This window comes from Diorhabda carinulata, chromosome 2 (assembly GCF_026250575.1).
Source record: "Diorhabda carinulata isolate Delta chromosome 2, icDioCari1.1, whole genome shotgun sequence".
Taxonomy (NCBI): domain Eukaryota; kingdom Metazoa; phylum Arthropoda; class Insecta; order Coleoptera; family Chrysomelidae; genus Diorhabda; species Diorhabda carinulata.
Window position 1 is genome coordinate 14,069,822 of NC_079461.1, and position 26,844 is coordinate 14,096,665.

Genomic DNA, 26,844 nt, shown 5'->3' on the forward strand with positions numbered 1-26,844 from the left:
GGTTTAGTAAATTTTTTAGTGTTTTGAAAAATTTGAACTAGGGAAAAAATGAATTTCATTAGTGATGGAATGATTAATATGATTTGGATATTGAAAAAACTATCAGCAAGAGTACACCATGAAAGGTTTTCTGAACGGCGGCAACCTACAAAAACAAACTTAAAGAGATCGATAGAGCGAAGTGGTTCCATCGCCCGGGATCAGTTAATTATGAAAAAGATAATCGACGAAAAACTTCTGTGACAGAAGAAAATTGAATGAATTTCCAAGAACTGAACTACTTCGATAAGCAAAGACAAAAACAAAATGCACCCTTACCACATTTCCTCACAACTAGGATTAACCGAATTTGATTTTGAATAAAGACAGAGTGACAGTGACACACATTCAAACTAGGTTAGGTTAGGTTAGGTTAGGTGGTCGTTGAATGTCTTGGGAAGTACTGTTGGTGAATATGTAGAAGTACCATATTTTTTGAGGAACATTCAAATGCTGAGGTGTATTCAGATTTTCTAGTGAACCTTTTTTTAGAAGAATTCCCCCTTCGTATACATCGAAGGATGTGATTTTTGCATGATGGTACATCTTCTCACGCTAATGAATTAATTCTTGGTGAACTGGAAGATGGATTGGAAGAAATGGTCCAGTACAGTGGCCACCAAAGTCACCAGATTTCAATCAAATGGACTCATTTCCCTGGGGTAACAAAATGAAGTGTACAAAATCTAACCGAGGATAATGACATGCTAGGGAGAATACGGAATGCATTCGGGAATGTAACTCTTTCAATTATCGCTTTTAAGCATGCATAGATGTCTTTTGAGGTCATTTCGAACATCTATTGTGATAATCTAGACGTGTACGTATACTTTCGTGAATAGGATAGTTTTTTAAGGTTTCGTTCCTGTAGTTCATTTGTAATATACTCGTTTTTACTTTGTATTTGCAATTCAACTTCTACAGTACCTAACAGCAGTTTTTAACCAATAATTCATACCCAACTCACATTTAATTATTGAATGATTAAATATAGGTACATCGTTTTTCAGCACAGAAAAATCAAAATATTTCAAGAGCTAATAATTTTAGATATAGCCTAATAAAAAAAAAGTTTTTCGGTGGTACTTTTGGATACTCAGATAAAATACAATGTGATTCATCTGACAAAATCAAGAAAATGATGTATTAGTATTTTGTTTCAAAATGTATCAGATTCAATGAATATTAACGGAATAAATAATTTCGCGGAATTTTTTGTACAATTCGATTATTTTGGCCGTAAGAGAACTTGGAATTCTCTTACATTGTTCAGGCTATTGAACTTGTTACGACTTTTATGGAAAATTGGTTATAACTTTTTGATTGCACATTATCATACGGGTATTATCATAATAGGGAATTCAAGCTGATTCCGAATATGCAATAAAATATAGGGTGTTTCTTCAAAAAATGTATCTTTGATATTGCACAGCATTCTGGGACTCCCTGTAAGATTGAAAATAATGTTAAAATGTGAAGACTAATAATCCCTGAAATTCTCAAATTGATATCTCAAAGTACAAAGCAGACAGTGAACTTAGGAGAGCTGTTGATATTTACTCGGACTAAACAGCAGGGCTCACTGCCGGGACTTCTTTAGAAGATTCAAAATATTGACTCTTCTCTCCTTATTTACCTTTGAATACGTTTACCTTATTAGTAAGCACGCTTCTCTAATTATAAACTGATTATTGCACAACTATCCATAAAATACGAGCAGCAGCAGAACATGTCGGAATAAAAGAAAAAACAACAAATAAAGGCTGGTATAATGAAAATTTTCATGAAATACTAAATAAAAAAAACGGGGCAAGACTAAAATGGATCCAAACTGGCAAGCAACAGGACTTACAAAAATATAATGAGTTAAGAAAAGAATCAAAAAGCGTTAATACAAGAGCAAAAAGAAATTGGATAGACAGCAAAATAAAGGAAATAGAAAGGGAAAATATAAATATAAACTCGAAGAAGTTCTATAAGAGCATAAATGAACAAAATAAGGTAAATAAAGGGAAGATAAAAGGCATAAAGGATAGCAACGGAAAAGTTACGGAAGATGAACACCAGTACAAAATGACATGGACGCAATATTTTAAGGAAATACTTACAGATAAAGAAGTACTCCAAGATGAAGAATATCAACAAATAGAAGATCTAGAAAATGCAACCGAAAATACGGATGAACCAACAAGAGAGGAAATCTATGAAATAATCAATAAAAGCCGCAATGGAAAAGCACCTGGATTAGATGGCATTAATATGGAGCTAATAAAATATGGAGGCTTTGACCTCCAATATCGGCTATATGAATTGATCAAAAAGATATGGATCGAAGAAAAAATGCCTGAGGATTGGGAAACTGGTGAAATTATTACTATACACAAAAAAGGGGATCAACAGATATGTAAGAATTACAGAGGACTCACGCTGCTAAACACCGCATACAAAATACTGTCTACACTCATACAAAAAAGAATTTCAAAACAGACCAAAACCATAATTGGGCAGTACCAAACCGGGTTTACATCTGGAAAATCTACAATAGATGCTATCCATACGGTCAAGCAGATAATGGAGAAAGCGCATGAGTATAAAATGGAAGTGGAAATACTCTTCATAGATTTTGAACAAGCGTTTGATTCGATAAAAAGAAGTAAGCTCATGTCGGCACTAAAAGAACTGGGAAATACACCCCAAACTAAGAAAACTAATACAGTGTACAATGAAGAAAACAACAGTCACAGTAAGGACACAAGTGGGGAACACAGAAGAATTTGAAATAAATCAGGGTGTAAGACAGGGGGATGCTTTATCAACGACGCTGTTCAATTTGGCACTGGAATATGTGATGCGTAAAATAGACAAGAGAACAATAAAAACTAGAAGTGGACAAATAGTAGCATATGCAGACGACATAGCACTTATCACAAGAAGTCGAAACACAATGGAAGAAATGCTAAAGGAAATAGTACTAGAAGGAAGTAAAATGGGTCTCAAAATAAATGAAAAGAAAACAAAAATAATGAGGCTAGATAAACGTATTATAGGAGGTAAACAGAAAATAAAAATTGGAAATTTTGATTTTGAGGAAGTAGATACATTCAAGTACTTAGGAACAACCTTAAGTAGTGACGGAAATAAAGAGGCAGAAGTCAAAGAAAAAATAACAGCAGCTAACAGGGCATATTACGCTAACAAAAAACTACTGCAAAACAAAATACTAGGAAAAAGTACAAAAATGAGAATATATAAAACAGTTATTAGACCGGTCATGATGTATGCTGCAGAAACTATGACTATGACAAAAAAGCAAGAAGAAGACTTAAGAATTGTTGAGAGAAAAATATTAAGAACAATATTAGGACCAGTAAAACTAACAGAAAATGAGTACCGAAGAAGAATGAACCATGAAATAGCACAAGAAATTAAAGAGGACATAGTAATAAAAATTAAACAACAAAGAGCAAGATGGCTGGGACATGTATGGAGAGCAGGAGAGGAATCAGTAGCGTACTCAATATTAGATTGGACCCCTGGAATTGCTAGAAGAAGAGGAAGACCAAGGTCTACATGGTGGCAAGAGGTAAAAGACGACCTTAAGAGAATTGGGATGTGGAACTGGCAAGAAAAAACGAAAGATAGACAAGCCTGGCAGGATATGTGCCACAAGATATAAACAGAAGAGAATGGGGACTGATCTACCCCGAAACAAAGAAAAAAAAAGATGTAGAAAGCTCGTAAGAGCGGCGTTACCCCATCTGGGGTGTTTAGCCACCATATATATATCCATAAAATACGAGAAAGACGACCTTTATCCACCTATTCCACGTGCAGAATTAGTTAAGGGCTCAATACTTTATATTTATATTTATATAAAGAATGCACAATCATTTGCCAATTTAAATTAAATATTTAACATATTTTCTTGTATTTAGCAATAATTTGAGGCATATTTACTAGAAAGTGCTCTCTACTACATAAACTACTTTTATTCTAATGTTTCATTCGGACCATGCTGCGAACTGCTTCAATGTTGTTATTGATTTTTAATACAAATTATTACCTATTTTAGGATCACCGTATAGTTGGTTTTATTATCTTTATCCATTACATATACTCGTATATTACATATAAAAATTTTAATACGTACATTTTCAAAGGTAATTTTGTTAATCATTGTAGTTTTCTTGTGTATACTTTAAATTTAGATTTTATAATATTTGTGTCTTCATTTAGCTATTTGTATGTTTATTTCTTATTTTTTACAAGCTTTTGTCTTTCTGTCTCTCTCTCTATCACAATAATCAATCCCCCTGTATCGAATTCATATTAATATAAAATACAGTCCTTAAATTATTTTAAACATCAATATGTTAACTGCAGTCGCATAGCCAAATATAGGTTACATCAAATACAAAGTTGCACATAGGGTGGCTGCAAACTTTGTGGTAAATTCATGAACAGTTCTTAACAGAACGATAATGTATCTAAATCTGAAAGATCTCGGGGAATACGATAACAACGAAATGGCAAAACTATGGAGAAAAAATAAAGAGCACACCATTTTTATCTTGGTAATAGTATTGTCTTTTTAAAAAAAAAAATTCTACGATCTCATTTATTCCTTTATACTCATAGTATTTTGTTTCAATTGCCGAATTTTTATTGAATTAGTCTTCAACCAAAGACGTCAGAAAAATAACGCCTCCAAAAATAATTGATGTTGAAGCCCAAATGCTCCATAATATTTGTTACACATTGACTAAGACTCTTTACCGGTATGTTTACGTCAGCTGCCTTCAACTTTCGTTGTTCAAATAATGACAATGAAATAGATAGATAAACGTTCTTCAATAATGCTCTACAATCCAATTTTGTCTCTAAATTAAAACTGTAGACACTTGGTTTATGTTTTATTCTGAATTATTCGCTGCATCAAATTATGATCAGCGTAGTTGAATGATGGTCCATCAATCTAGCAGCCAAATATTCGGAAAAATTAATAAAATATATACGAATCGAAAGGATTTTCTATGCTAGTTCTGAAAATCCAAACCCCGAATTTTCTCGTTGATTCGATAAAAAGATACGAGTATTAATTAAAAACGAGGTTGCAAATTCAGATTAGAAAATATTTTTTATTTCCTGCCCAAAGTGCCCTCTGGAAAAACTAACGATACCTATCAAATGCTCCTAATTTCCTCATTACAAAAATATTTGCTTTTTTGTCTATTGGAAACCTGAAAAAAATTAACTAATTTTTCCAGATTATTATTGCGCACAGGCCTGTGAGTTGGCTGTGCGCGTGCGCAGAACTTAATGAATCGCAAATTAAGTGATTGAAATAGTGTAGACGATAGGAGATCTATTTACTAACTAAGTAACATAATGGCAGTAATAAATGGACTCTCAAAAGTCATCGACATCGTTAGATGCAAAGTATAGCATGTCAAACATCAAAACAAACGACCGTTACTCCATCCCATGGATACTTTGCGATTCATCAACCCAACTCACAGGCCTGTGCGCAATGAATAATCCGAAATAATTAGTTAATTATTTTTCAGGTTCCCCTGAAACTTCAGAAAAAAGGAAAATATTTTTGAAACGAGAGAATTATGAGCATTTTATAGGTATTTTTAGTTTTCCCAGAGAGCACTTTGGGCCGGAAATAAAAAATATTTTCTAATCTGAATTTGCAACAGCGTTTTTAATTAATACTCGTATCTTTTTATCGAATCAACGAGAAAATTCGGGGTTTGAATTTTCAGAACTAGCATAGGAAATCCTTTCAATTCGAATATATTTTTTTAATTTTTCCGAATATTTGGTTGCTAGCTTGATGGAGCTGTTGAATGACGTGCAGCCGTATATCCGTATAGTTTCCACTAAATTAGATGAAATTTCAAACATACATATGTTACTCCAAATTCCATGTAAGCAGAAAAAACTTGTTGTGATGTTATTTAGATGCGAAGTATATGGAAATGTGAATTAGTAGAAGAACTATTATCGAAGAACCTAGTGTAGATTACTCTTACTGGGATATCAATACAATAGTATGATTAAATGGAGGTTATTCTAGTTCAAAAACATCTACGATCATAAAATATTTAATTTAAACATATAAAAGTCATTTTTATGTAATTATTCAATTTGAAAGTGATTCTTCTCTTTGTAGCAGAGAGAGGCTGCTGCTGTAACGGATACTAACTTGAAGAAGATCTTCCCGGATTGTTCTTCTCTTGACTGATCCAACATTTGTTCGTGGAAAATGTTCTTGAAGAATTATCCTAGACGGCCAATATTTAGGTGATAGTGATTCACAAATATAGCTAAAAAATAAAAAATTTTGAAACGATTATTTGTAAAATGTTATATATTCTGAACTGTTATTAAACCTTCATATGTATGTGAACAAATTTGACCATTTTTTATTTTCTTGGCTTCTTTCCAAAAAAATATTGAAAAATGGGGTTATGTACTTTATTATCTCTACACATTATCTTGCAAATATCAGGAAGGCAACTAAGAACAGTCGTTGGCCACATCTTAGGAACGGATTATATTAGAGCTTCGGAGGAGGAAGTGTGGCCCCTAGAAATAACTGGAAATTGTTTTCAGAATAAATAGTATACTACTAGAGGACGTATTTGAGTATATAACATTAAAAAAACAGATTTTCTTAGAGATTTAAAAGTTTTATTCTATCTTTTCAAATAAAAGAGGGGAGAGTGGCAGCCTTGTTATGAAAAATGTCTGAAGTCCGGTTCTGCTCACCCGATTTTTATGAACTTGGTGTTGTTTGAAAGAGTATATAAATTCTAAGCAGTTTAATTAGCAACGTGAATGCTAGAGGGTGTTCTTTTATATATTATAGATATTGTGATTTCTATTATAACATACTTTAACTTTTATTCTTCTATCTAAATTTGTCAATAGGAATCACAATATCTATAATATATGGAACAAGACCCACTAGCATTCACGTTGCTAATTGAATTGCTTAGAATTAATATATTTTGTATTGCTGGACAAAAGCTCTTTCAAAGAACATCAAGTTTATAAGCAGAACTGGAGTCACATGCATTTTTTCATGAGAAATTTTGCATTTTCAATTTTACATTTCCAAATAAGCCATCTAGTGGTGGACCTAAAATTATGGAAAGAATTTCCACGTGTTTCTTGGGGCCATTTTTGTTACATTTTCCCCTTGAAGCTATAACATTATCTGTTTCTGAGATATGACCGATGGTAGTGCTTAGTTGCCCACCCGGTACAATATCTCAACCACAATTTTGAGTTCTCTATGCACCACAGGGGTTTGTTTCTTCGTTGAGAATTTCTTATTTTTTACGAAGCATCTCTATCTATCTATTAGTTACAAAATAAAAATATTTAAATTTCTAAATACAATTAAAATATGCAGAAATAATAATATGAAATTGATCTTAATTTCCTATATGCATTGTTTAAATATTTTGTAAGTTCTAAACTTCGCTGTCAGTACAAGTATTCAAGACTTTCAATAATGATTATCATCAGTAACCTCAAATTATGATAAAGAAGTAAATTTAAAAAACAAAATTATCGTCTTCATATCCGGTACAGAAAAGAGCTTTAAAACTAGATATGAGCTTCTCTCAGTTTGAATTCTGCTTATGTAAGTTGAATTTAACACACTATTGAGCATTAAATCGTTTATTTAAGAAGTGGGAAAATGTATATAAAGATACATGTGCTATTATTGAGTCGTAGAACTTTCTAATTAAGAGTAAAAATGCAAAAAGCTTGTGCCATGTAGTTCCACCAAAGGATGCATTGAATTCTTGCATGTCGCCTCGAGTGGCATTTTTTAAAAGATATGTTTGGTAATAATTTGTTTTGAAAATCGACTGATTTTCATCAAAATTCTTATTTACTCATAATTTTCTGTATTCTTTTAAAAAAATAAAACAATAGTCTTAAGTTGAGCGTTTTCTTATTGCTGATATTATCAAGCTGAAGAGTTTGTTTGTTTGATTGCGCTATTCTCAGGAACTACTGGTTCTGATAAAAAAAATTTACTCTTATTCAGTAGGTCTGAGAATATATTTTTCGTACTCCTAAATTTTTTTGTATTTTCTTCAGCTATTCGTTGTCGTAAGTTTCTTGAAGACATCTCGACTGGAGTACATTTACCAGTGCGTTATTTAAGTTCACTTCTATAACCTTAACGGTTCATTTATCACTCTAGCGGCTGTCTCAAACTGTTCAATGTAATTGGTTTAAGACGTTTCAGCTTTGGGGCCTAGACTCCAGCAAAACTGCCAATGTCTTTGGTCTTCACTTGTACTCATGGATTGCATGATTCTATATGTTCGATGCTTTTCTCATCTGTTGGAGTGATTTTTGTTCTTGAATCTTCAATCTTTTTCTTTAACTCCTTGATTTTCTCGTCCATCCGATTTTCCATCGATATCATCATTTTCAATGATAAAATCTCGGTATTATAATCTCGTGCCTCATGATTGAAATCTTCTCGTGCATATTAGCAGAAATATCGTTCTTCATTTCAAAAATTGGAGAGATCAAGGTGGTTAGACTCGTCTTTGAAAAAAAATATTTTTGGATCACTTACTAGTGCCACTTTGAGTCTTTCCACTAATTCACTCTAATTACCGGACGTTTCCAATTCGCGATTCTCCAAATCTGCTTTAGTTCTGTCATTTTCAGGACATCTAACGAGTTTACGTCACTATTTATTTATAATATTCTACACATGACACTAATGTAATGTTTTTCTTATTTATTTAAATGGTTTTTAACGGAGGGTGGGATTAATTTATACACACTGTATTTCTTACTAAATTTATTCGTACACTTAAGCTAGATACACTAAACTAGGCATTTAACACCAAACTAATCGATATTTACAAAATCATCCACTAGGACCCAACTATTCTCTCTTATAATATAATTTATTTAGTAGAGTTCCGTAAGGCATAAAAATGGTAGAACCTCGGAACTCAGGGCCAGTCAATGAATCTGTATATCAAGTGTTAAACTGCATTATTAAAACCTCAAATAAAAAAGTTAAAAAAAATGCCCGATCTCGATTACAAGAATTTTTAACAATAATTTACTGAAAAATGAGAGGCGGAAGGGGGAAAAAGTGTTTATAGTAAAAAATTTAATTTTATACGCAATAAATTATGTTTGCAGATTAATTTCAATGTCAATTTATTAGACTGTCATAAAAAATAATGATTTATACACATTATTACATCATTGTTCATTATTGTCGTCGTCGTCGATCTCGTTGATGTAGATTGTAGGTGAAGGATTAGAACAGCTGTCTCCATTGCATTATAAGCAAGCTGCTTTGCAGCTTAATCCACTTTTCCTGCTCCCACAAGATGTTCCACATCCTGTTTTGCACATGAAAAAAACAATTTTTAATAAAGATTCTGCAGCTGGTCGCTACGTCTTTGTTTGCAGTATCGATATTCCGCATTCATATTTCCAGCCCCATTCTTCTGGTGATATTTCTCTTCCAAGCTATGTTTGAATTTGCAAAAATACTTTTTTAAAGTGTTCAAAAGCGACATCTGCAGTAGGTGGTAACGACGGCAGTTTAACGCAGGTACTTTTAGCAGTTGCTTTCAAAAAATAGTTATATCAAACGCATTAAGATCTTTTATTTTTTGTCTGTCGCAGCATTTTGCAAGTCTGTTCGCTTTTCAAAATTTTTTGCAAATACGTTTTTGCCACGTTGGACAAAAGCTGATGTGTCACACCCAGTGAATGCATGTAAGAACAGAATATGCTCTTTACACTTAGGTTATATTTTTTCCAAACGTTTTTTGCGGTTTTCGAAAATAAATTTCTCGGTCTGTTGGTGAGAGCTCAGTCAATAAAACGAAAACATCTACATCCTCGGACACTACAGCAATCTTTTCAGATTACAGATTAAGAGCAGTTTCGATTATTAGTCTGTCATCATCAGCTTCTGCTTGGCAAGAAAATATTTTATTTTCTGAGAGTGTTTCTCGTATCATATCTATGAGCCTACTCTTATTTTTGGCATTCGATAAAAATTTCTCCTGCGCTATTTTTAGAGGCATGGTTTTATCAAATATTATGTCATTATATACATTTTTTTGGAGCGACGTGTTCGTTCCATCGATTTTGTGCAGCTCTTCTCATTCCATCAAATAAGATATAAATGTTTTGTCCATAATTGGTAGGTCCACTATTGGTAGTATCCACTGATACTTCTGGAAATAGGTCATAAAACGTGGATTTGGTTGTTTTTCGCATTTCACCATCTACAAAGAGAGCAAGAGGATAAGGAGCTAATTCATAAGTCAAATAGTTTTTTAGTTCTTCAATTGATTTTTTAATACGCATATACGTTGAAATAACAATAGTGGATCAATTGGAATAATATCGTCATCCACTTTGATTTTGCTAGTGGAAGCCAACAAAGGAATGATATTATCTTTTCTTGATAACTTAATCTCTTTAAAATTTTTTCCATTAATTTTCTTTATTATTTTTAGACCTTGTTAAAAGCTGCGTAGCAATTCACGTTTTCTTGTCCAGTTATTCCAGTTGCGATATATATAATGACACTAGCATCAGGAAATGGAGAATGTTGAATAAAATATTCTTCCAATTTTCTCACGTCAACGTCGTCCCTTTTGATTCGTGCATCTGTTGAATCAGCGTGTTGATAACTTTTTTTAAAGGATATATTACGAAATTCTTCTATACCTTCTATTATATCTTTTGAAAAAATAACACCTTTTATACATTTATAGACGATACTTTCCGTTACACCACGTTTAAAATATCCTCCTTCAACACTCATAGATTAAAGTTTGTTCAATGGTTTGGTCCGTGGAAATTCCAGAAAAAAAAACATCGGAACGTCTAGCAGTAAAATATCCTTCTGTGAATTTTTGAAACTCTTCTGGGTCCATTTGGATAGATAATTCCTGCATGTCTTGCAAGTACAGTTGCGCGGACTTTGCATACGGAAAGTGTCCTGATACATGAAAGTATGGAATCATTATACCAATAGTCTGTAAATGCAGATTCCAATCACCCATACGCTCAGCTGCAATAAAATCTTTCAGCACTGATACCATTCGAAAATAGCTGATTCATAATCTGGACGTTTCATTTTGACTCTCTAAATCATGTAATTTTTTTTTCGAAAATTTCATTTAAACTTTGAGATCCAATATTTTCCGTTATTTCGGTATAATTAAACATTTCAAAAATATTGCCATTCGTTTCTTCGGCAATTACAGTTTCAAATTCCGAATTATTTCTTAATAGTTCATCGAAAATTAATCTTGATAAAGGTAACTGCAGAAGTATATGTGCACATACCGCTCTAGCTTATGCTAGTCCAGACATGATATGATCGATTGTATTTGTGACATAAATTGTGGAGAGAACTTCTTTAATTCCACGGCCATTATATAACCAATAGATCCCATATAGGACATCAGCGTATGAAAAGAACCCAATCTGACAACAGTAAACATTTCATCTAATAAACATATCGCTGAAGTTATATCTCGTGAGTTTATGTACAAAGGTTGATCAAAAATTACAATGCATGTTTTCATATTTAATGACTGTGTGTTTTCTACTGATGTTTTCATCGCCGTATACAAAGTATTATAATCACTTGGAGATGCGTTAATTAATGGCAAGAATATTATTGACGAAGTGTCAAAACCATGTGTACTAGTTAAGAGATTCATAAATCCGTTCAATCCTGGGAAGTCATTATTAGTTTTGAATTTTAGATACATCCAGAGAACGTTTAATTTTAAGGAAATTGTGTGGGTTAAATTTGGTTCTTGCTCCGAAATTTTGATTTGATGTTTTCTCAATCCTTCACCAGCAGAAGCAGGATATATTTGAAGCGGTATATGACCGTGTTCAGAAATGGTAGTCTCTGTTGAAATTTTATCTAAACGTTTAATTGGTTCTCTAGTTTGTATTTCATCGCTCGGAGTTACGATTTCAATCGAACCCAAATTATGGAAAGTACCTTTGCCATCCAGTGTGTTGACTTTAAAATCTCCGTTATCGTGCACAAATTGTATAAAAGTACCTGTTTTTAATTCCACAGAATCTGTGCAGAAGCTTCATAGATTATTGCTTCTTTATATGATCCGTTACATATTTCTATTATTTTTTTGGAGCCAAATTTTCTTTACAGAGTAACAGCTAAAGCTACATGCAGTGGTGATTTCATAATGATTCATATACTCTGGTTTACCTCTTTTATCATTTAGAATTATTTCTGACAAAACAAAATTATAGAGATTTCGGTATTGTCTCATGAACATAGTTAAACATTTCATCACTAGCCGAATAAATTTTATTATCATAAACCTGCATCCGGATGTGTCGTCGTAAAATTTCATCAGCAACCTTTAAAATACGATATTCTTCTTCTTCGTCATCTTTTGTCCCATCACTGTACCAGTTATCGGACAATATGTTGTATTATTGTTTTTTAAAACATATAACAATAAACAAGTCGAAAGATTCAGTGTTAATCGAAGGCCCATCAATCGCGTTTGTTAATCAACTTAATTGATTGTTTCAGGGAAACTTCAGTCAATGATTTCATCACGTAAAAGCAGTTACTTGTCACTATTTAATTCAAAAAAACTTACCGTTTCAAGTCTGGCTCGTTAAATTCTACATCTAGATTTTTCTTGATCAGAATAACATGTGTTTTTTGATTGCCAATAACTACAGCATCTTTTACATATGGATGTCTTAAAACAATGTCTTCTATGTCAAGCGGAAATAAAGACCAATTATCAATATCGATCATATCTTCTAGTCTTCCGCGCACAAACAACCATCCTGCTTCATCAAACATCCCTACATCACCTGTTCTAAAATATCCCTTTTCTCGGGATGCCATGGTTCTTTCAGGATCCTTAAAATAACTTCAAAAATATTCAACATTAGTGAAGTGTATCTATTCCCATTTGAAAAAGTAACGAAAAGTTTCGACTCCAAAACTGATATATCGCTTTGAATTTTGAAGAAGGGTTTATAATTTTCATACTTACGACAAATGTAGAGAATTACAGATCAAAAAATATTATATGGAGATCAGCTAGAGAATTTTATTATTGAATGAATTGAACAATTAACTCGTATTCCATCATTTATCGCATGATGCAAGTGAGAGATTATAGATCATACGATAAAATAGAAGGAAGTTGGCATAAAAATGAAGACGTGTTTCGACAATAGGTGTTTGACGTTTATGAATCAAATTTAATATCAAACTTGGACGTGATTCAGAACAAACCGCGCGTACGTATCCTAACTACCACTTAAAATGAGTTTTAAACATAAAAGCTAGATAACGGAATGGTTTTTATGGACTCAAGTCGTATCGTCGAGCTTCGACAAGTATACTTGCCAAGTATTAAAACACTCAAAAATTGTAATTTAGACGGAACCTTCTTTGATAGACACGACTAATAATAATTCTAAAAATTGTGTCTTAAAGAATCCTTGCTCAAATGAGTCCATGCGTCATGCTTACAGGGATGCTAACAAATACTTTCATCCGTTAAAAACATTTCTTAAACTTGTACTGGTAGCTACAAAGACGTAACTGCAGGCTTATTTGATTCCGCATATCAAACAGAATGATCAATACCTGTTTATTAAATTAAGATCACAAATAACCCTAAAAATAAACCCCAGAAAGGATTATTTAAACTATATATCATTTTAAATTGAAAAACGAGTAACCACCATTTGCAGGATTCATGGTTTCGAGTTATAGAAGTAGTATAGGAAAGGTAGGGAATGCGTCTTAGTGAGTTTATAAGTGCGTGCAGGTGAGGGATATCAATGCCACCCTCCTGTCGATGATAAATTCTTACTTACATTAATTAAAAATATGAAATCGTATCAAAAGTAATAGATTTATGGTAAATAATGACCGTGATCATTTAATACATACAATAATTTATTACATATCCGTGTATGTATTTGTTTCCACGAACTTGGTTTCTTTTGTAATAAAATCTATTCTGATAATTTCAAAATATTTTATAGAAATATATCTGCTTAAATCCGATATACGATTTGCTTTTGGTAAGTGCGACATTTTTTAGAATCTGATCCATTTTAAAAAATAGAGTTGATTTCATTATTCAGAAAGCAACCTATCACTGTCAGTACACTGATGACAATCTAAAAGTTCTTAAGGAATAGTTGAAAATAAATTAAATTTAAAAAAATTTCTCTTTATATGGTTAACAATATTCCTTTGAGCAAAGTAATTTTTTCTTGTATCTACGATTTTTTTACCATAGCTGCATGTCTGTGAAATCCATACGCAGTTTTGAAATTCCTATTTCCTTTTTTTTATTTGCTGGGGTATAGGAACCATCCTATTTCCATATATGGAGTACATTCAAACTACACAAATATAATGGTTCACCATTTTCAGTTCGATAGATTAAAAACATACTTATGTTAAGTTTGACAACGATGAAACAGTTATTTTTCTAACAAGTGCGGAAAGTGATACTTTCCCGCAAGCGGTCAAGTGCGGAATGACACTTTACGCATTAGTTAGGAACATTATTTTTTCTACGATAGTATATACAACGACCCATTTTTCAAAAATTATTTTATACCAACAAACATAATCATATACAAAACTTTAACCAAAAACTAATAAGTATTATAACTACTTTTTCTTTAGAAACTAATATCGAGTGAAGATGACTTCGATTAACTAATTATAAATATCAAAATGTTGGAAGAAATTCAATCCATTTCTCATAACACTTTGTATACAAGCTTGATATTCAATTTCTTTAAAAACTTACTCTCTATTAAGAAACACAGTGTTCTGCCTCTGAATTTAAAAGTTTAAGCCTGACAAACAATCAGTTATGTGCTATGGACTCACTTTCCTATCTGAAATAGTCCATGTACATCAAAGTACTGCCTCCATAACCTCAAACGGTGTTTTAAGGAAAAAATTCCATCGAAACAACTTCAAACAGCGCAGCAGCAAACAGGTCTATAGACTAGACTAATTCATATTTTTTTATCATAAAATCATATTTATGAATCCTATGACTTATTATGAAATACTTTCGCAAAATTACGACTTCCTGGAATGATTTTACTGTTAGAAAAAGCAGGAATATACATAATATTAATTCCGTATTTGTGTCGCCATCTGTGTGATGGAAAATTTATATTTGGTCATCCCTTGTCGTTGATTCAGATACACAATTATCAGAAATATATGTGTTACAAAAAATTCAGCTTGTAAGTGTCACTCGCTACCTCTGGCATATTATTCAGACCATAGACTAAATAGGTGATTTTTTTCTCTACCACTAGTCATTTCAAAAATTTGAAATAAAAGAAAATAAAAAAAAATGCTGCAACATTTTCAAATTATTTCTGATGTGATATTAATGATTAATAGAGTAGTTCGTACAGTTAACCTAAATGGAGTTCTAAATCGATTCTTTCTCTAAGAAGGAGATTTGACCTTGGAAATGAAGAAATTAAAACTATCTATTGGAATCACCAAATAACTATAATCACATAATATTAATCTTAATCAAAAGAAACTTCATTATAATAGGGATATTTACTGGAAGCTATATAATTGGATGTACTAAAGAGAAATGATATTTTGTGAGTTCTAGGTAAAACCCATATCAAGATTATAATTTTTATAATTTTGGACTATTCGGTTGACGTCCTCAACTTATCAGAGATATAGAAGCTGATATCATTCAAAGCATTCAAAGCAAGATAAAAACGTGAAAGATATTTAGAAACTAGAGAGTACTCTCTCTTATTGAATACATACATACCCTAACATGAGTCCATCACCGGAATAATAAATCTCACCAACTTTTTTTGGTGGACACACCTCTTTCGTATGTATATTAATAATTTTGACTTTGCAATTGAGAGTTAGCGACCCAACGGTTGTTGGTTTATCACAAAAGATGGAAGGATAATCTTTTGACCTCGTTGCCGCTATACATCCCGTTTCCACCATAGAGTAATTAGAGAGGAATTGTACTTTTGGCATTGCTTTCTTGAGTGTATAAATATCATGCGGTGTTGTATTATTCACACCAATCATAACAGTTTTCAGACAGCTAAGGTTATAATCCTAGAAAAAAAAAAGAATTACTTTCTTTTACTTTCTTACGCTATAAATTGTAAGGTAAATTAGTGAAATACTCAATCACAGAGTATTTGGTAACAATATTCAAAGTAACTGTGATTGTTAAAACACTTACTTATCTCTAATCATTACTTATAAAATAAATTTGACTAATACTTTTAATGACTGCAATAGCTTAATATTCATTCTTTGAAAATTAAACAATTCCTATTTAAAAGTCTGTCTATTTCTTACTGATCAAGGCGTTCCCATACCAGCATAGTGAATCAGGGCCTAGTAAGAAAGTATTCTCAACACGTATATTTATGCTTTGATAGATTGAGTTTAACTGATTTTTGACCGCAGCATTTGTAGTTCAATTAATGACCCATTTGTACAGTCTAGACATGGAAAAAATGTCGAAATAAATGTTTGGCAAAATTGTTTGTTGTAATAATTCATAAAAAATATGTTAAAAAATAATAAGTTTGTATAAGGTGTTGAAGCATTGATGAAACTGGACAGCAATAGATAAACACGAATGAGTAGAGACAAAAAAAGTGAGATAGCTTTATTGGAAGCCAGCCCAGAATCTCTACTTTGCCCGATTGAACAAATCGATTACGCTACTCAATCTTTTAAGTTACTTTTCTTATATCAAAATAGTCGCCCTTTCTAAAATTTAAATCAAGATCTCCGACATTTTATGTCTTAATAAAATAGAATTTATACCTTGGCAGCGCTGCTATGAAACAATCTCATCGCAAAATCAGTACCCAAAAGTAGACACTCAACATTAAAATCTTGTATAACCTTACAGGCGGATCTTTCAAAAAAAAGTCCAGGAATAATTAACGTTACTGATGTTTCCAAACATAAACACACCATTATAATATGTAGAAACCATGAAAAGGAGAAAAATGATAGTATATTCACGGGGTGATAGAAAATATCTGCAAAGTTCATACACTGAAGACAAATATTATTGTGTGAGACACAGACAAGTTTTGGAAAATCGGTGGTTCCTTGTGTCGGTAATATCAATGCAACTGTTCTTCTAGGATCCTCGATATAAATTGGTCTAAATTCCTCATCTTCCTTGTGTTGAATCCATTTAGAGAACTCAGATATCCCTAAAATAATACAAATATATATAAAAATATAAATAATGTTTCATTAAGAGATTCATGATTGAGATGAGAAATTTTGGACTTATAGAAACTTAATAATAAAATGCCAGATGTCCAGAAACTCTCTTGGCAAATGCAAATTGCAGATAATAAATATTATTTTATGTTCACCAAATACCACTTGTAGATGACGCTGCTATTGGTTTTCAAGCAAATCACAAAAAACTGTTTAAGCCTACTAAGTTAAATTATTTACTATAAACCGAATTAGTCTGGTCGAGAAAAAATAAACCTGCCGAAATTAGTTCTCCGTCTCGGAAAAATATGGTTGATGGCTTAATCGATCCGGAATGGCATCCCGAAAAAGACGTCTTTCGTCTTTTTTCCGGGAGAAAAAAATTACAATTGTTATTAACAAAAAACTGGATGAAAAAAAGAGGGGTCCAGTTTTTTGAAAATTTCTCAAAAAGTATAAGTCGTAGGTCAAATATTCAAAAAGATTCTGAAAGAGCAGGAAATTTCAGCTAGGAAGTCTCCAACTCCCGAAATCGTACGACCAATATTTACAATTTTTATTTAACATTGAAAATAGGCTCCCGCGCGGCAGTTTTGGCATGCGCGCGACGCTGCCATTTCGGAGTCTCGCTTTTAAATAATTTTTTTATGCAACTAAATGTTTATAAAAAAATTTCAAAAAATTCAGGTATTATCTAGAGACTTCAAAGATTATGACCCCGTGTTTTAGAAAGTTTAATAACCATTTTTCAAAAAGTTAGGCTATTGTTAATTAACAGTTATTTTGCTGATTTTCGCTGTTATAAAAGGCGGTGTAAAAGTTTAAATAATTATCCTGAATTTTTTTCCTCTCGTAGATTCCTTTTTATTAATATCCTGAACAAGATGGCATAAAAAAAAATTAAAAAATTTTTTTATTTCATTAATTATTAATTTTTAATCAAGTTAAAAAAAGAAAAATTGATATAATATTATTTAAACTATTTTTTTTCAATAACTTTAAGCCAGGTATGATTTTATATTCATCTTTGGCACCATATTGGAATTTTAAAAATTTGTTTATGCCATTTGTTTATAAAAAATTTTTAAACAAATGGACTAATTGAATATTTTTCAAAATTTGTTTTTTACCACATTATTAGCCTGAGAAAATAATGATTTTTAAAAAAAAATTTTTTCTTAATAACAATATCTTATTGTTTATAATCGTTTTTTTAATATAACTATTATTTAAATAAATATTTAAGAAATTTTTTTTTTCTTAAAAATCATTATTTGCATTTCTCTACATAATTGCAAAAAAAAAATTTTTTTACTCGTAATTTATTCATTTGTTTATTAAACAAATTGTTATAAAGAATTTTTTTTTCTTGTTTTATTTTTTTTTCGGTAGATGAAAAAATTAGAAAAACAACGATCTGCAACCATAGGGTAAAAAAAATAGTCATACAGTAAAATTATAAAATTCAATAAAAAATAGTAGAAATTTTTTTACTTTTTGAGAAATTTTCAAAAAACTGGACCCCTCTTTTTTTCATCCAGTTTTTTGTTAATAACAATTGTAATTTTTTTCTCCCGGAAAAAAGACGAAAGACGTCTTTCCGGATCGATTAAGCCATCAACCATATTTTTCCGAGACGGAGAACTAATTTCGGCAGGTTTATTTTTTCTCGACCAGACTAAATTCTCTTATTGCTGTTCAAGCGTTCAATGTGGAAGGACTGAAGATAAATTTGCTAAAAATTTGAGAGTACAAATTTTTTGACAAATTTTCACAAATAATTATATTTAAAACAAATGTTCTTTTGTTTAATTCCCTATTATATACCGTTTTCAGGATAAGTGTTTTATTTTTTTGTATTTATGACATTCACTATGATTTCACATTATTAAATGGTCTTCATAGAATCGGTTGAATTGTTATCTCTTCCAAAACGGGCAAAAGAAACCATAAGCGAGGAATCTAAGGTGAAGTTAAGGATGTGAATCCTGAGAAAATAGTTAGATTTAGATGGATATATAACATCACTCAATAAGTCGTGTGACTGACACACAGATGGCGCTGCCATTCTTAAATCCATATGACGTTTATATACTATCAACTTTCAAAAGACTATGTCTGGAATTTCATGACATTTAGATTATTCAGAAAAAAATTATAGCCATTTATGTTATTTAGTTATTTTCAAAACAATGGATTCAAAAAAATTTCGTGTGTTGTTGAAAAGAAAAATACTGTACAAGCTCAGCAATGGCTTCAAAAGTGTTATCCGGACTCTACTCCATCGTGAAGAACCATTTATTAAATTAAATGGTTTGCTAAATTTAAACGTGGTCGTACAAACATAGATGATGGTGAACGTTCTGGTCGCCCAATTAAGTTAGTTACACAGAAAACATCAAAAGTCCAAAAAATAGTAATATCTAATAGTAAATTGAACTTGTGTGAGATAGTTGAGACCGTAAAGATATCAGAAGGTATTTTGCCTACAATTATGCATGAACATTTGAATATGAAAAAGCTTTTTCCAAAGTGGGTGCCGCGTTTACTCACAGTACATCAAAAACAACAACGTGTTCTTGTGGACTGCAGCCGGTAAACCACGTCCAAAGACACAACAGTCAGCTGGAAAGGTTATGGCTTCAGTATTTTGAAATGCGCTTGGAATATTGTTTATCAGCTATCTCCAAAAAGGAGAGACAATCAATAGCCGATACTACATAGAGTTGTTGAATCGTTTGAATGCAAAAATCAAGGGAAAAACGTCCTCATATGAGAAAGTGAAAACCACTGTTTCACCAAGACAATGCAAGATTCACTAGTCGATAGCAACGAGGGTTGAATTGAATGAAATACACTTCGAATTTCTTACTCATCCATCATATAGTCAAGGTGACTTAGTGACTACTGGCTATTCGCTGATCTCAAAAAAATGCTCGCCGGTAAGAAACTCAGCTCAAATGAAGAATCAATAGCTGAAACTAATGCTTATTTTGAGGCAACAGACAAATACTTCTACAAGCACGGCTTCGAGATGTTACAGATCATTGGAATGATTGTATTGCTCGTTAAGGAGATTACATTTATGATTAAAATCGATTTTTGGCAAAAAATGTGTTTATCTTAGCTAGTCACACAACTTATTGAGTAATGGTTAGGATCCTTCCAAACATCTCCTATAATTATTTCAATTTTGAAATATACGGTTCAAACCAAGTATCAAATGAAGGCTATAAAAACTACTAACCTCCGTCTTCTTGACTGAAGCTAACAACTTTTGTTTGAAGATGCATTTCATGCAATATTCGTTTAATATGGGTTTCCGTCCTGGAATCGGCAAAACATATCTTTGGCTTTAGTTTCCTAATGAGACGATCTTTCTCTTTATTACTTGATTCAGGATCCAATGGAGCAACAATTGCACCCAGAAATAGAGACGCTACAAGAACTTTGACAAATGTCCTGTTAAATAATACTAAAAGTAGAGTTCTGTATGATTTTTTACAGAAGATTTTACGAAAACCAGTAGATATTAATTATTCATTTTTATATTGAATTATGAAAATTGATCAGGCAAATAATTATCCACCCAACAGATTAATATATATATATATATATATATATATATATATATACATTTGAATACATTTCACTATTAAATACAGAATCATAAAAAATTATAGTGCTAATAAATTTTTTGCCTATTCGAATTAACATTAATTCTAAACTAATTTTTGGCTTTCTGGCTATTGTTATTTCCTCTGTACTAATCGTTTGATTACTGATAGTTATAATATAATATATGGGTTATTATTAGGGTTCTATAGACTGTTTTATAAATTAGAAAAGAGACGTATCATGCTATTTCTCAGAAAATTTCAAATGTTGAAGAGAAAAACATGTAGCGTTTTTTAATTTGCGTGATCTTCCCTGCTAAAAGTTGCATTTTGAATTTTTTCCGCTATGGTGAACCTTGAGATTTCCACTAGTCACTCTGCATTTTGGCATCTACATCATAAGTATGTATCCATGACCATTTATGTTATGTGCTTTCTAGCATTTTCGAATGTTATAACGATTGATTGATAAGTGTTCTACATGCAAGTAAATCTGTAGACGATTGCCTACTACATGACTCATGACACAACTTTTTCGCTATGTTATGTAATACTATAGATTTCCCTGGCATATCCACAAAATCTTTGTGAAGTTTCATTGAGAATTTATGCACGCGCATTGCGCAACACTATCCATTTTGATAAAGATATGTTAAGGATTTTCAGTTGCTTATGTGAATCTATACAATCTGGTGTGATGGGTTAAGAGCAGATTAAAGGCAACAGCCATTGTACATACAAAATTTTAAAAGTGTGAAGAGTTCACCGAGGAATTTATGTGCATATGAGATTTCTAAAAACTCCTAGAAATGTAGTTTCATGAAACAAGTGTATTGAAATGCTGGTAACAGAAGGCTTTTTATTCCAGCAAGACTTCTAAACGAATGCTAGAATGGTCTTCTGTTAAAGGTGTTTTTTACTATTTTCTCTGTTTTTATTCACATTATCGATTTATAAGAAAATATTTGTATATATACATTAGGAAAATTACACAGTAGCGTAGGTGATCGTTTGGTAGTACTGTTTCATGTTTAACAGTTGATTTTGGAAATATTATACCTCTTTAGAGAGATACACATAATAATTTCAATGTATGAAACCATCCATCCATTTTAAGATTAGATCCTTCCAAGAAATTCCTTCTTAGTAAGTTGGTATGTTTTCTGCATATTTAATGACTACATTTTCTTTTTTAAAAAACTCATTATATTATATCTCAAAATTGATATAACCTCACATCACCCTCATACATTCAAGTTAGCTGGCAAAATAAAAGTGTTATTCAAGTGCTACCACCATGGCCCACTACAGAAAATTACCAAAAATCGTTCACAATCGTACAAAAAAATGCGTGCGAGAATAACTTTGTTCTGATACCGAAACAGAGAAAAAACATTCTACTTCTAAAAATTATACTGAGATATAAAGCTAGACATTGAATACAGCACAAATAATAAGAAGGTGTTTTAGAAATCGTTGAAAAATTTTCAAATACTCTCACTTTTTTTTATTTCAATGGTTTTCATGGAAGTGTTTTCATTTCTTTAGAATGTGGTTTCTCACTAAGTTTCAAGGTGTTTTATCTAAAAATCTGGAAACTAATTATGTCCAGCTTTTTAAAACTATTGGAAGTAATGTTGTCATAGTTGGTAAATGCCATACACCTCGGTAAAGTATGTTAAATAAGTGAGGGTATTGGTACAGTCAGAACGTCAAGCATTCAATTGTTTCTGATATTTGAATACAAAAAAAGTGTTAGAAAGTGTTTAAGAAGCTTTTGAAAAGCTTTTCAATATTCTCGATCTATTATTTTTCTTTCTTTATAAACATGTTTTTAATCGATCAATATTTGATTGTTCATAATTCGCATAGATTTGAAAAATAATAAAATATCAAAAACTGGAGATATTCTATCTGTTAAAACACAAATCACTTCTGCATCTTTGACATATAGTCTTTGGATCCAGCTACTAGTGACCACACCATTAAAACTTTTTTCATCTGTTATTTGGTAGTAGTCGGACAAATTTCTTAGTTAGAGCATTATGTTAGTGAGGTGCTTGTCTATCAAGTTATCACGAAGTTGTCAATTTTATGCAAAAAGCACATTGGTAATTTTGTTTTAATCAATAGTTATATCATATAATCAATATCATATATCATATAATTAGCGAGAAGAAATTTTTCGGACAAAAATATTGGGTCACTTGACGCGTCCAACATGCCAAATATGTCAAATATATGAAAAAAAATTTTCACCAAATGACTGATTCTAACAGAATCTATGCACCAAAATTGCCAATTTCTTGTAAATCTTTCATTTACAACTCCTTTTCCGACATAAAAAGTAAGTTATAAGCAATTACAATCTAAAAATCTAAGTGTCCGATAATAAAAATATTCAGGCACATCGTCAGTCGGACGAAAAATTCAGCATGACAGACAGATTTCCATTATAATGCGTAAATTCCGAATTTTGTCCGACTACACCCAAATAGCAGATACACAAAACTTCAACGGTGTGGTCTTAACTAATATTTGGAAAATGTCAACCTTAAACCTATCAAAGGTATCTGGTAACAGCCAGAAACCTTTATTTAACATACTATTTCTGGGTATGGTACACCAAATATTTGAGGTTTTTGTCAAATAATGGTCGACCAGAACAGCTAGACAGTTGAATGCGAAAATATTAATTTCTTACCAATAGTTTGATCGGCGTTTTTTCCACTACAAACAACTACTATATCCTTCTCAACAATTCCGCATGCTCGCATTTCTGAAGCCAATCTTATACTTCTGCTTCTTACTGAACCTTTTGTCTCAGCGATTGACATAATGATATCTACCTTAAAACGAAAATACGTTTGAGATTATTCAAATTTAAAAAAAAATATATTGATTTGATTCATCATCTTTTAAATAAAATTTATAGTGTTTTCAGTTAGACATCAGAATTTATGTATGTGAGCAAATCGCATTGTTTAATACATAAAGAAACAAAGTCAGGTTGCTCGTTTCTTATATAAAAATGATTAAAGCAGCGCTACTGAAAATAAGGAAAAAGAGATAAGTGCTTAGAAACGTCGTCGAGGAGTAAGAAATGGAATTTATAAGAGAAACAAAATAAGAAATGCGAGAGTGCAAGGACGTGCTTATAAAAACAAGTTCTATGGTAATTTAGTCATGTTTTGTCAAACTTAACCAAATTCTATTTATAGATGCAAAATTAAGTGCTCCGAAACATCAACTGATGCCTTTTTTGAATAAATTCCTTAAAATTCGTACCATAGACCATGAATCTATATATTCCAAAACAGCTTCTAATCTTCTACATATTCGTCCATCTTTAGAGTATTGCTCGCATATACAGAGCTAGGTTAGGCTCCCAAGCATACTGTTATGGTGCTCGACTGAATAGAAAAGAGGGCACTTAGAAACTTGTTCAGCTTAGCGCATAGAAGAAAAGTTGCTGACCTTACTTTCTTTACCGATACTACCACGGCAAATGCTCTTCCGAGCTGTACAACATAATCCCACCAAGAGCAGTATTTGCAAGACCCACTTGCAGACGTTGAACATAAACACCGAGTCAGTGACAAGTCTCAACAAGCTTTACACAAAGTTTCACCTTGCTGCTCCAATTCATTTTATTGTAGTCGAACAATCACTCAGTAATGTTGTTTTGAAAAATGTCTCCAATTGAGTTTCACGTTCTTATAAAATTTTGACTAAACAAGAATTAACACCAACACAAATCAAAAACCGAATTGAGTCTGTTTGCGGTGACTAGTGTACAACAATTTCAACAATTAAAAATTGGTCTAACCTGTTTTGCTGAAGACGAGAATTATTAGAAGATGACTCACGTATCCACTAGGAAAGTCCTATGATGGTGACTATTCCAAAAAAACATTAAATTAGTGGAAGAAATTGTTTTAAGCGAATGGCTTCTAAAAACAGCACGAAATAAACATTGATTGTTTTTTCATTATTTTTTTATGAAAAATAAATGAAATTTTATAATGAAAATGAGCTAGTTACTGGCTAGTTAGTCACTCTTTCTGTCATGATATTCGTGTTTAGCGACTTCGAAAACCCCCGGGATGTATATATTTGACAAATTTCAATAGGAATTTCCACGGGGCTGTTGGAGACAACCAGCCGTCCAGGGCAACAGGTACTTCGTAGACCTTTTCTATCGTGATATTCGTATTCAGCGAACTCCAAAACCACAGGGTAATAAACTAGAACTCATTTCCGGCATATTTTCCGAGTTACAAAATTTTCATTTATCAACCATTCAGGATGCGCCTTTCAAAATACATTTTTCACTGCGATTTTCATTTCTTTTTCATTATTTTTGTTAAGAAAGTTTCCTGAAGCCAAATCAAGTTCAATTTGTTGCATCTTCATCTCAGAAATTTCTGAGATTTGTGCTTTATTTCCTCTAAATAAATCGGTATTACCGTTTACCGAAAAAAAATATTCTTTCTTAAGCGTTGACGATTGCCCTTATTATTAATTGGTAGTTTCACATATCAAGAGAAATATTATAAAAAAACAATGTATATCATCATTATAAATATTTCGAAATAACCAATCCAATATTCAATACCACTGTCAAAGTGTATGAATTACGACGTCGTAAAATGTATTGATAAACACCAGTGTCTGGAAAATGCGCTTAATTTCCAAATAGTGAATCGCTTCGATATAATATACTAATGCTGGAGTATCAATATAAATCATATATACATTTGAATATAAACATAAAGTCATTCACCTGTAGAATTTTATCCAAATCGCTTGCAAGTGTCTCATAGTACAGATGCCCCAATCCTCCATAGTCTTTAAATATATTCAATGTTTGACTTGTGCTACGATAGGAGTTGATTCCCCGAGAAACTCCTGAAGATTTACTGTTCTTTCTTGGTGAATCGGTCATTACTGAAATATTTTTGAATGTCCTATTAGTACCCATAATTCATTATTTACATTGTTAGTTTTTAAAAAAGCAGTATCTCTAAATGGAATTAATAAACGTCAATGGAAATTACATAGGTACCTAAAAATCACTTTGACAGCATTGATGGAGTGTTTGGTTGCTCAACCGATCACAATGAGGGGGGAGGTGAGAACGGGATACTATGTGACGCGACGAGACGTGACGTACTGTAGTTCGAACTTAACGGTGTTCTGCTGTATTTCATTTAGGATCGCCATACAGTATCTTTACGTGATCATAGAAGTAGAGAAAGGTAGAATCAGCTTACATTAGTGAGCATTCAATTTTAATGGGACATCACTAACGCCGCTATATGCTGCGGCAAATTTCTGAGTCAGCTCTCTGATAGACACGTTGTTCATACCATTAGTTCGCTCTGCTTTGTGTGAGTTAATTCTGTTTATTAGTAGAAATTGTTTTGATTATATTTCTATTGTGATTGAAGAAGTGGTTTGAGCCGACTCTGTTTTGATTTAATTAAAGTGGGTGAAAATTATTTCTTTGATGTTGACCCTAATGTGTTTGACTAGTGACTATAAAAACCTATTTTTTGCTTTATCATGCCTTGTTTCTCAATAAAAGAACTATGAAGAAATTCTTAAGTCAAAAAAGGACTATTAGTTTTTACGTTAAGCATTTATATAAGGTAATTAATCAGGATAATATAATGCTATATCATGCTCAGGAGAACAAAAAGTTAAACTTGGTTAGTATTAATGACGGAAATTGAAAATGGTCAAGAAATAAACTTATTTGTTTTTAACATTTCCATAAAAATATCAAATAAAACATTTTTGAAATGTAATGCTGAACTATTATTGAAATTGTATAGAATT

The 26,844-nt window shown here is 31.8% G+C and overlaps 1 protein-coding gene across 6 annotated transcripts; it reads right to left on the minus strand.

Moving 5' to 3' along the window:
* Nucleotides 1-6,136: 6,136 nt before the first annotated feature.
* LOC130903780 (uncharacterized) lies at nucleotides 6,137-26,142 on the minus strand. 6 transcript variants are annotated; one of them, XM_057816104.1, is made up of 8 exons: nucleotides 26,069-26,142; nucleotides 25,787-25,950; nucleotides 23,705-23,849; nucleotides 20,631-20,831; nucleotides 16,970-17,370; nucleotides 15,936-16,243; nucleotides 12,729-13,010; nucleotides 6,137-6,374 (listed from the first exon to the last, which is right to left on the minus strand). In XM_057816104.1, exons 2-8 carry the CDS (start codon nucleotides 25,946-25,948, stop codon nucleotides 6,191-6,193), a joined length of 1,683 nt encoding a protein of 560 aa, XP_057672087.1. In that variant the 5' UTR covers nucleotides 25,949-25,950; nucleotides 26,069-26,142; the 3' UTR covers nucleotides 6,137-6,190. The 6 variants fall into 6 exon arrangements, with proteins under 6 accessions (XP_057672087.1, XP_057672086.1, XP_057672085.1 ...); XM_057816103.1 differs by lacking the exon at nucleotides 26,069-26,142 and having other exon boundaries at nucleotides 20,631-20,822; nucleotides 25,787-26,062; XM_057816102.1 differs by lacking the exon at nucleotides 26,069-26,142 and having other exon boundaries at nucleotides 25,787-26,062.
* Nucleotides 26,143-26,844: the final 702 nt, after the last annotated feature.

Excerpts from the sequence above, each read along its gene's own strand:
- LOC130903780 (XM_057816102.1), bottom strand. The coding sequence starts at position 25,984 with ATGGGTACTAATAGGACATTCAAAAATATTTCAGTAATGACCGATTCA. Across the intron at positions 23,850-25,786 it reads ATTTGGATAAAATTCTACAG|GTAGATATCATTATGTCAAT; the intron begins GTGAATGACTTT and ends TTTCGTTTTAAG. Across the intron at positions 20,832-23,704 it reads AAACGCCGATCAAACTATTG|TTCTTGTAGCGTCTCTATTT; the intron begins GTAAGAAATTAA and ends CATTTGTCAAAG.